Source organism: Labeo rohita, chromosome 1 (assembly GCF_022985175.1).
Source record: "Labeo rohita strain BAU-BD-2019 chromosome 1, IGBB_LRoh.1.0, whole genome shotgun sequence".
NCBI classification, from domain to species: Eukaryota; Metazoa; Chordata; class Actinopteri; order Cypriniformes; family Cyprinidae; genus Labeo; species Labeo rohita.
Genome location: NC_066869.1, coordinates 19841125 through 19853015, shown reverse-complemented (window position 1 = coordinate 19853015; position 11891 = coordinate 19841125). Strand labels below are relative to the sequence as shown.

Sequence of the window (11891 nt, the reverse complement as noted above, 5' to 3'; positions counted from 1 at the left end):
TACAGATTGTCTCGGGAGACTCGTAAATATAAATGTGTGATTTAACAGTACTGAGGAAAGGGAACTTGTTGGGGTGGGGGTGGGGGGTTTCGTTAGTTTGCGTCCAGCAGACGGCGATCACAGTCTGTAAATTAATGTAGAGAACGATGTGACAATTTATTGCCTTTTTATCTGCATCTTTTGTTTACAAAATTAATGTCAGTCAAGTCAAAACAAGTCCAGTGAACGTTTTGTATTTGTATTATTTCGTATTATGCGTATAAAATGGCATTCTTAAATGTGGACGATCTTGTCACCTTATTTTCCAGTGATGTCGAATTAAATTTTACATGTCAGTTGTGGAATTATTATTTAATTGGGATGAATTCATACTTCATACTTGTTGTGATATTGCAGTAAGTCAACGTTTCCGACACCAATGAAAATGTGCTAGGAAATTACTCCAGCGTTAGAAAAGAATATGGCAGGTTATACCAATTACCTGTTTTTTGCACACTAACAATTTTAGCTGTTCCCCACTTTGCACTTGATGACAATAGGGCACACATGGCACATGCACTGGGTGTGAGGCACCTGTTTCTTAGCAACCGTCACAACAGGAAAACACCTGTGGCATCAATTTATTCAAAGGGACTTTTAAGGATTGTGATAAATACAGGAAAACTGTAAAAAGGTACAGAGAAACTGTTAATGAAAACGAATTTATGTATATAAAAATGTGTTTGTCTATTTGCTAAGATATTTATTTATTTCCTACTTGGGACTTTTTAATGAATAAAAATGTTTTACATATTGTTATGGATAAATTGTTTGAAACAGTTTATTAATATAGTTTATGTTTCTTCCTTCTGATAGAAACCATATGGTCTACTTGACAATAAAAACCATTGCTCACATTTTTGATGTTCAGGCTTCATCGTTTCAAAAGTGACAAAAAATCGGTAAACAAGAGTAAAACAAAGACTGCTTTATTGTTTATTCCAGCGAAAATGATCATTTGGAGATCATTTAGGTTTCCCCAAAATAACATTTGTCAGCAGTGGTTTGTAGCCAACTGTTTACCTTCCGCGCGTCGCAGAAAAACCCTTCAGCTGCGCACGTAGCGAGCGCGCTCTCTCCCCGTGCGGGTCACCTGACCGTGAGCCATATGCAAATCGGCCCCGTCCTCAAACGCCATTGGCTCTCTCTCACTCATTTATTCCCTGTCAACGCGCATCATATGGCCGCTCTCCCACTAACTTTTCAAGCCCACCGCTGAAAGTAGCTCAAAGACAATTCTGCACTGGATGTGAAAATCACCCCGAGAGGAAGTTCGAATAAAACAAAGGGAGACGAGCAGCCGCAAAGTTACCGTCTATCTATCTCTCCTCTGTCTGGATTGTACCGATCTCTCCGGTTCGAGTGGCCTCTTTTGTTATTAAGAGGTTCTACACGTGTGTGCCTGCCAGGGAACGGGGACGGGTGAATGTTTCTGTGTGTGAACTGAGTAAGTTAAAGCCAGGTGAATGTATAGCATGATGATGGAAACGGACTTGCATTCCCCGGGACCCCAGACTAACACAAACACGGGCCACACGGGTCCCAACGGCGGCAGCAAAGTTAACCAAGACCGCGTCAAGAGACCCATGAACGCGTTTATGGTGTGGTCTCGGGGTCAGCGCAGGAAAATGGCTCAGGAGAACCCAAAGATGCACAACTCGGAGATCAGCAAGCGCCTCGGAGCGGAGTGGAAAGTCATGTCCGAGGCGGAAAAGCGACCCTTCATTGACGAGGCGAAAAGACTGCGCGCCATGCACATGAAGGAGCATCCGGATTACAAGTACCGACCCCGGAGGAAGACCAAGACCCTGCTCAAGAAGGACAAGTACTCTTTGGCGGGTGGCCTGCTCGCTGGATCAGGTGGCGGAGGTGGCGTGGGGCTGGGAATGGGAGCGGGGGTCGGACAGAGGTTAGAGAGTCCGGTAGGTCACGGCGGCAACACCGCGGCGAGCTACGCGCACATGAACGGCTGGACCAACGGCGCGTACTCCGGCCAGGTGGCGGCCGCCGCGGCTGCAGCCGCGATGATGCAGGAGGCTCAGCTCGCCTACAGCCAGCACCCGGGCAGCGGAGCGCATCACCACCACGGGCACCACCACCATCCACATAATCCCCAGCCTATGCACCGCTACGAAATGACGGCTCTCCAGTACAGCCCCATCTCAAACTCTCAGAGCTACATGAGCGCCTCGCCGTCAGGCTATGGGGGAATATCCTACACGCAACACCAGAACTCCAGCGTGGCTTCATCTGGGGCCATCGGCACGCTGAGCTCGCTGGTGAAATCGGAGCCGAGCGTAAGTCCTCCCGTTACTGCTCACTCTCGAGCCCCTTGTCCCGGAGACTTGCGGGAGATGATAAGCATGTATTTACCGACGGCGGAGGCAGGGGACCCGTCCGTTCAGAGCAGACTGCACGCTGTACCGCAGCACTATCAAAGTTCCACGACGAGCGTAAACGGAACCGTTCCACTGACACACATATGAAAAGATTTGCAACTACGCATTCAGACTCGAATAACCAAATATTTACCTCTTTTAGAGCATAACTACCTTTTTTTGTACAGAATGTCTGTTCTTGTAAATTTGAAGGTGATATTATTTAAATATAATACTTAAACTGAAGGGGATGTTGTCTGAATAATTTGTCCGAAATTACACAATATGCGTGAGCTTTACACATTTTGCGAGGGATTAATTCTTCTTTTGTATGTGTGTGTTTGTGTGCGTGTGTGTGAGAGAGAGACAGTGAATGAGAGAGATGGTACTATGTTTAAGACATGAAAAAGAGTGGGTGCTACAGTGTAAAAAAAAGTCAATTGACAACATTTTTAAAGTTTTCTAAGATTTTTCTCGATCCCACTTTGAGTTGTCAACACGTGAGTTACTGTATTTGATCTATTCTTTGTTTGTTGTATTTTTTCTTGTACATTGTGAATATATTACAGAGAAAGATTGATACACATCTGTAAATATAATTCGGATTTGCCAGGAGAAAAAGGAAAAAGTTTTGCGTTGATGTGAGAAGAATAAATTTCACTGCTTTTGCTGATTCTGGAAAGTTAGTTTGATGTGTTTGATTTTATCCCATGCGATTAAGCAGATGGAACAGAGTTAATATTTCAATTTTATAAACAACGAAACATGGCGTATTTACTTGAACTGTCTGTTTGATCAAATTTGAGCCTTTTTATTTAAGTATATTGGGACAGAACAGTGTGCAAGAACAATTTTTTAAATAGGACATTTCTTCAGCAGAGGATTATTTTAATTATAGGTGTAAATATAAATACATACTTTAGCATGTCAGAAATAAAATATAAAAAAATAACTAATATAGAAACTGAAACGTATCTGTCAGATTTGCTGAAAATCGTATCAGTTGGGTTAAAACCCCCCCACAATTTTAGGAGACACTATACGGATACAATATTATTATTATTATTATTATTATTATTATTATTATTATAAACCACTTTTTTATTTCCACTGAATTTATAATTAGGCTACACTGCTATAACATCTACTCTAGCAAATTATTTACAACTACATTTGCAGTAGTCGGGTATGAAGAAGTGAAAGCCTAATGTTTAAAATGTCACTTGATTGAGTGTTCCTCTCTTTAAATGAGTTTTAGACACTTGTGAGCTCTCCACTTAGTCTTGAAGCTCGTGGTTGTGTCTGTCTAAATGAAACTAATAACAGATCGCTGGATAATTACTATTTATTTGATGTCACTATTTTTTGTCAAGCGTGATCCGCTGCTTTAATGGTGATAAGGCTTACAAAGCTATTTACAGTAAGGAAACCTTCTGTAATTTTCTTCATTTAGAAATCCCCCTGACGTTGTTGCCGTGTCTTGATGCATATGATGAAGGTCAAAGTTCAAGACCTCTCAAAATAAAGAGTGTCCAATGAAAAACGAAGAACAGCAAATAGAGAGCGAACCACATTATTCATTGTTCAACGGACCAACCCCTGTTTTTTTTTCCTGTGAGCCCCGGATTGTGCAGACATATGCTTTAAATCCGCTCCACTTCAATTAAATCCGCCTGGGTAACCCGCGAGCCACTCATGACTATATTTACTGGATATGGAATAATCGCGTTCTAAACCCATGAATGGAATTAAAAATGTTAGTTTTTTACACTTTTGATATGCGTTTTAAGAAGAATTCTATTTTTCCGCCCTCTGGCTTATTTTTTGCACTAAAATTGACAACCTAATTTTCTTATAATTGAATCACTGGTGGGCCGTCAAGCAAATGTTGCTCGTATCCTCCGTGGGGTGTCAGTGGGATTAAGATGAATGCAGAGTGCGTGGCAGAGAGTGTTTTGTGTCAGGGAGAGAGGAGGATTAAACAACCCTAAAAGCTGAACCCCCGGGTCAGCGACAAGTCTCATTCTTATTACAATAACACCCACCGGAAGAGTGACGTGACGCGGAGCTTTCCCGCAACAAGTAGCAGGATTCAGGGAGGTCTTTGGACCTCAATTTTTTTTTTAACTCCGCAGACGACCGTGAGAATGTCGACGAGGTTTCACTTGAATGTTTTTGGGGAAAAAAGTTTATCAAACAGGTTAGTTTACGAACAAATAACGAAACTCTATTTTACACAACTACATCTAGCCTATTTGCAAAACATTTGGGTTTTTTTATCCATTTGGTTAAGGCGACACTTAAACATTAGGTACATAATGTCTATACACATTTCCCCTATATACAAACATTTAAAAAAATTGCTAATTTTAAATATTAAGCCTTGAACTCGCAAGGATAGTGCACTACACAACACTGCTGTTCATAGCAACGCGGATTTGCATTCAGAAACAAAACGAGTGAGCCCAGCATGGGCACCCGTCCAGCAGACTGGCAAACCTCACCCTATTCACCTCAGCGTTTCCCGGCAGAAGCAAAAGAATACAACCGCAAATCTCACCAATAAATCTATAATAGCCAGACAGACTTTTATCACATTTACACCACCACGTTCTAAAGCGAAACTGTCAAAATGGGCTTGTATTTTGTGATTTGTAAAACCGGCGATCCTTTGCACTCACTGTCCTAAATGTTCCTAATTAGCATCGGGTTTATCATACCCGTGCATATTTTCTTGCCTCCTCGGAAAAAAAGCTGGTTGCCGTTCTGCTACGGAAGATTACGGAGACAGATTGCAGAGGACGAATGTGCGGCGCCAGATTAGCGGGGAATAGAAACAGCAACTGGGCCAATAAATTCCTTGCGCGGGCCTTATCGTGCAATTACACGTTGACATGTTTAACAATCTCGCGGTCTTTTTTCCTAATCCACAAACCCTCCAAGAGGCAAGAGACGTTACGTGCTACAGTCGTTGCAGACGTGGTTAAATGTTTACTGAATAAAACCTGAGAACTGTGCTAACATGTTTCACAAAATATCATATTTTAGGAGACGGTTTTAAACATTCTTCTCTCATGTTTAGATCGCGAGAAACACAAATATGTATTTTTCGTCTGTGCTGTTTACTGATTCGCGATAACGTTGCAAATGCTGCTTTTTAGGATAATCTTTCTTTACTTCGTACTTAATGTGTTTATATGTTTGTCTTTCACAGATCTCCGTGCATTCATTGAGACCTAAGCTACACTTGGAAGTGCCCTCAGAAATATACAACATGTGATTGTCATGAAGACATTACAGTGGAGATCTAAACTTGACACTGGGGAGAATTATGACATTTAACACACTCTCACTCAAATGTCCTTTGTTATGTAATATATGTGACCCTGGACCACAAAACCAGTCATAAGGGTCAATATTAAGAAATTGAGGAAACTGAATAAATAGGTCTTCCATTTATGTATGGTTTGTTAGGATATTGGCCGAGATATACAACTTTTGAAAATCTGAAATCTGAAGGTGCAAAAAAAAAAAAAAAAAAAAAAAAAAAAATCAAAATATTGAGAAAAACGCCTCTAAAGTTGTCCAAATTAAGTTCTTTTAAATGCATATTACTAAACAAAAATTAAGTTTTGATATATTTGCTGTAGGAAATTTACAAAATATCTTAATGGAACATGGTCTTAATATCCTAATGACTTTAGGCATAAAAAAATCGATAATTTTGACCCACAATGTATTGTAGGCGATTGCTACAAATACACCCGTGCTATGACTGGTTTTTTTGGGTTTTGTCTGTCTCAGTTTAGCCTATTAAGCCGAGGTCCTACATAAAATAATGCCTTCGTTTGTCATATATGAATCTGTAAAAGCTGTTGTATCCGACTCGTATAGTTTAAATTGCCTTTGCAGTTTTCAATGACTTAAAAATAAGCTAAATGCATAATTTAATAAGTGTGTCTTTGTTTCTGACAAACTGAACGCAAGGAGAAGGATCCCTTTAAGCACGTAATGGGTTTACGAGTGGTCCGAGTCTCTGGTTAATTTATGAACGTTTTTACGTTCTACTTAGGCAGTGATGCTCGAAACGTGCCGTAGAGATTAAGTGGGCTACTACGTGCGACTAAACTTCTGCTCAGCGCATTTGGGAAGCCCAGGCACTGGTAGTTAGCGAGTTATCTCTTTCTCTCCGTCTCTTTTCCCGCATACACACACTCTTACTTTCCCCTGTTACCAGTGTCCGCCTGTGCGGGGGCCTGCGGCGAAGTGATTGTGAGGGACTCTGTTGGAATTTGGCAGCGTGGCGGCTTTGGAACGGCGCCCCACGCTGACTGTCATTCAGCGGGCCTGCGCGACTCACTGTGCCGTTGGGAAGTGTCGCTCATCCGTGCACTCATTGGCCTTACAAAGCTGATTACAAGCATCAGCGAATTCCTGAAGGCAATGAGAGGCGATGCAGGTGCACGAGAGGGTAAGTTCCTGGTTGGAACATTCGCGGATTTAGCTGAAAGTTGTGAACACCCAAAACAGCCTCACCCAATAAGACTTTGAGATGTAGTCCATCTGAGGAGCTTAAGTACAAAATATTGAACTTTTTTTTTTTCTTTCTATTATTGGGAAACTTACAAATACTGGAAAAAGAGCATAGTGGCATTGACAATGATTTGAATACATCCAAATTAGACATTCTAATTAATATAAGTTTAAACAAGTTTAAAGGTCATTCTTTTTTTTTTTTTTTTTTAGAAATAGTTTTCCTGCGATCATTAAAATGCTGAAATATTGAAGCAAAAATAAGTTTTGTTTTAAACATAAATAATATTTAACCTTTGTGTGGCATAAACAACATGCAGGAAGCTATTTTACTATTATGTGTCATCAAACAAATAAATAAATATCATTAAAAGTCCTCATGACTGTGCGTCACGTATTTTTTCTTTTTTAAGAAAAAGTGGACTACGCTTTGATCAGATCAAGTCGAGTAACCCAAGAAAACTTTTGGATATTCATGACTCAAAAATATTTGACCTTGAAAAATATCTTTTGAAATTCAGAGGAGGATAACATTTTTTAGAACTCGTTACACGTGTTTTCACCACTTTTTTTTACCGTTAGAGCGGATGCAGCCATTTGTAAATTGTATGGGTCTGACTTCCCTTCTCATCCCTGTCCAGCTATTTTTAGCTGTACAAAACAGCTCGTTGTGCTGCATGATATTGCAAATTGGTGTCTTAACAATGTTATTTAAATGATTTATCTTAATTATGAACGAACTCTTTACTGAACGTTGTATAGCAGGTAATGAACCATAAGTCTCACCATAGGCATACTTCCGCGTTAAAGAAAAATGTGCATAATTTTTTAAATCTTTGATTTGATCTTTTTTATTATTTCAGACTTCCTTAGTTCAAGATATAATGCATTTCTTAAACCCTAAGTCAAAGGCTAAATAGCCTTAGGTCTATAGTTTTATAGCAGGCTAATTATTTTGCATCTACCCCACTTTTAAAGGGCTGACAGCAGCCGCTAAAGTCCACAATTACGGGTTTAAATATCGATTGATTGATCGAACGTTTTCAGAACAGAATTACAGTCACACAAGTGTGATTCAAACCGAGAGCGATCACTGGATCATTGGAGTCTCTCGATGTCTCCTCTTCATCACGTTCCTTAAAGGGAGATCCGTCACCTGAGAGTTGTCACCCTACTGTCACTTGCTGATTAACGGACAAAAGAGGTCTCCCGGACGGTCTATGGCAGGCAGTCAACCAGAACGGACTATGCAAATAGCCCGGAGAAGGCGAGAAGATGGCGAACAGTGCTCTCAATTGTTCTTTGGATTTCACAGCTTTCCTCTCGCAGCTGCATCTCTGTAGTTACCCAGGATACTGTTTTGCATTCGCGAGCAGAAGCCTAAAAGGTCTCAACTAAACAGGCATCTGAAACAGCCGACCTTAAGCAAGTGAAAAGATTTAAATGTTACTGTTATAGAAAAACGTAAAAAGTGAAAAAGATGAAAGCAAAACGAAAGTTACCAGTGTTAACAGCGTCCAGTAGTCAGTAAGTGTGCGGATGGAGCTGTCCAGGTGCTGAAATCCAATATGCTGAAAGGTGTGGTTTACAAACGTGTCAAACAATTTCTTACACCAGGTTTTACTTTTAAAACATTGGTCTGCTACTAAAATCTTTTTAGTCTAGCTGCAAAATATGATACAGAGTGACCAGAACATACATACTTAAATGACAGCTCAAACGACGACTCAGAACCATATTTTTAAGGTAAGAGCGGGCACAACTATTTGTAAATTGAATGTGCGCGGCTTCCGGTGTCATTCACTTACAGTTACATTAGCTGCACAAAAACAGTCGGTTATGCTCCATGATAGTGCAAACTGCTATTTGTTATCACATAAATGTAAAATTTATTATCGTAATGATAAACACATTGGTTTGTAGCGCAAATACTTTTAGCCTTTACTGCCTTGCATTTGAGCATTTCCGGTTTTGGCCTAAATTCAATTTTCAGATTTTTTTTTCTTTCTTTCTTTTTGTTGTAAGGGTTAGGGCATCAAATCAAGTAATTCTGTTCACATAAAATGCAATTAAAGGATGTTGGCCTTCCTTTAGTTCTGACCAAAGGGCATCCTCAAGTTATACTTGTAAGTTCTCCATTCACCTTTTTTTGTTGTTGTTAAGTGCTCTCTCTCTCTATTTCTCTATCACCCTTCCACCATTTGCAATTGACTGCAATTTGCAGTTGGCCGGTGGGTAAAACCTCACCTCTTCTGGCTCTTGGCTTTGGTTGGTCAGAGCTGCCAAAAAATAAAAGGCTGTAAATTAGCCCAATTTATGATGCCTAGCGTGTAATTCTGTGATGCTTCCCATGAAGTGCCAGCGGGTGAGGGTACAAAAAAACAGCCAGAACATTCTGTTGCCCCGTGGGGCAGTTCATTAGCACATAAGAACCTCTTAATCATGAGATGAAGTCAAAGTCTTCCTCTTGTGTAGTGCAATTTGGTGCTTTCTTGGTTGGGATGGAGTTTAGGGTAGCAAACACCCCACTGTGGCCAATGGGCATGACGCCCGCGAGTATTTGTGTGGGTGTAGTCGTGTGCATGTTTCTTGAATTTCTCATGGGTTTCTACAGTATATGTAAATCCTCAGATTTACTAAACCATGTGTTAGTGAAGTTTTTCTTAGACACACACACACACAGCCAATACTGTGCAAAGAAAAAACTAAATGGTTCTAGATTCCAAACCACAAGTTGTTTCAGAAACGATTACCTTTGTGCACTAAATAGTAATGAGTAATATTTAGCAAATTAGTCAACTGGTTAAGGAAAACATTTAATTGAAAAACTGAGAATGTGTTAGTTAAATGTAGATGCTGCTATAGATCTTCTTGCTAATGGAGCATGTTCAATCCAGTAAGTAAAATACACTGCTTAAACTGATCGAATATGACAGTTTAAATGCATTTCATCCTCTAATGGGGAAAGTATATGTTGTTGTTTTTGCATGAGTCCAAATTGTAGGCATTGCTAAAATGGTTTGGGTGGGGATTAAGCAACTGGAACAGATGAGAAAAGCTTGACAATTTTCCTATGACTATAAGAAAGAGAGAGTGGAAAAAGCAGACAACAAAGGCAGAGGGAGGAAATCAAAAGAGAAGGAAAAAAATAGTGTGCATGACCTAGGAATAATAAAGGTAAATGGCAATTATCCCTGAAGTCCATCTTAAATGTGTCTAACCTTGAGAGAGGTATCAGAAGAAAATATATAGAAAGAAATAAAAGGTGGTAATAATAACCATTTTTTATGTTTTTGAAGAAAGTGTCATATTCTCTTCAAGGCTGCATTTATTTAATAAAAAATGCAGTGAAAACAGTAATATTGTGAAATATTATTACAATTTAAAAGAATAGTTTTCAATTTGAACATATTTGAAATTTAAATGATTTATGTCATGGCAAAGCTGAATTTTAGGCAGCCACCTTTGTGGAAACCATGATACACCAGTTTAAAATCATTTAAAAATTTGGGGTACATAAAAATAATAATACATTAAATCAGCAAGGACACAACAAATTGATAAAAAATCACAGTAAAAGCATTTATAATGTTACAAAAGATTTCTATTTTAAATAAATGCTGTTCTTTCGAACTTTCTATTTATTAACAAATATTAAGCAGCAAAAACTTTTAGATAATAAAACACTGATGATAATAAAATGTACCATTGTTAATATTTGAGCACCAATAACAACTGAGCACAAAATCAGCATATTATAATGGCTTCTGAAGAATCATGTGACACTGAAGACCACATATTTCACAATATTATTGTGTTACTGTGTATTTATTTAATAAATACAGCTTTGGTAAGCCTAAGAGACTTCTTCCAAGAACATTTAAAAATCATAATCATTCTGGACTTTTCACGGATGTATATGCACATAATAAATTTACAATGTAAATAACGTTATGCATGCATTGTACTGACTTTCTGACCCTCGTACACAAACACTTACAGGGATTTGCAATCATAAAGCTTTAAAGGGATGTTCAGGTCACACACACACATTCAAGTGACAGTTTATCCCTGATCTAGGGTCAAGTCTCAATCTGGAAGCTCTTTGATTCTTTAAACCCCAAACCAGGGGTCTTGTTTCAGACTAGAGGAACCATATCTGTGCTGCTTGACACAATGAACTTGACAGACAACCAGATTTAGCTGCCGAGGGTCTGGTTAGGGTTACTCTGCTCTTATTATGCTGTCTGAAAGAGAACAGGTAATGGAGTCTGAGGCGAGGTGGAGGACCGCAGACTGCGCCCTTTATTCAGCTCTACCTTGATTACCTGAAACTCAGTTAATTGCAGCAGCTCTATTTCAGACGCTGTTTACCCCTTCAGAAATAATCATCTGATCAGTCTGCCCTCACCTGGGGCAAAACGAGCACTGAGCTGGCACAACCTACTGTAACTCCCCTATCATTGTCACTGCTCCGCTGACTGTTTTGCCACACCAAAACTGCTGCAATACTAATATACTACCACGTACACTAAGCAGTCGCCCACCTCAGTATAACGGCAAGCTTCCGCCTCAACACAATGACTGACATCTCTAAAATTTGTGACAATCGGCAATTTGCCAAAGACTAAGTGCTGTTACAGTATGTTTTATCTGATCAGGGGGCCGGGAGAGAGAGGGAGAGGGATGGGGAAAGCAAAAGAAAACCCTCTTCTAGCCCGTGGGGATAGCAGACCTCTTGTATTCTTGATCAGTATGCCTCTATTTGACTGTAACTATTTCCAGACCTCCTGCCTGCTTGGTTTGCCTATAGTGCAGGCCGAGCCACAATAGCGTCCCGCCGCGCTGCTCCGGCTGCCTCCGTGCTTTCAGGCAGAGCAGAGCCTCGCTGCCGTGGTGATTCATTATTCCGTTGCCCCCGGTGACCGGGAGCAGGCCAAG

General features: G+C 40.0%; 1 protein-coding gene across 1 annotated transcript; it reads left to right on the top strand.

Moving 5' to 3' along the window:
- Window positions 1-1217: 1217 nt before the first annotated feature.
- Window positions 1218-3093, top strand: sox1b (SRY-box transcription factor 1b). The gene has a single exon (XM_051120083.1). The coding sequence runs from the start codon at window positions 1506-1508 to the stop codon at window positions 2523-2525; it is 1020 nt and encodes a 339-aa protein (XP_050976040.1). The 5' UTR covers window positions 1218-1505; the 3' UTR covers window positions 2526-3093.
- The last annotated feature ends 8798 nt before the right edge of the window (window positions 3094-11891 follow it).

Excerpts from the sequence above, each read along its gene's own strand:
- sox1b (XM_051120083.1), top strand. The coding sequence starts at position 1,506 with ATGTATAGCATGATGATGGAAACGGACTTGCATTCCCCGGGACCCCAG.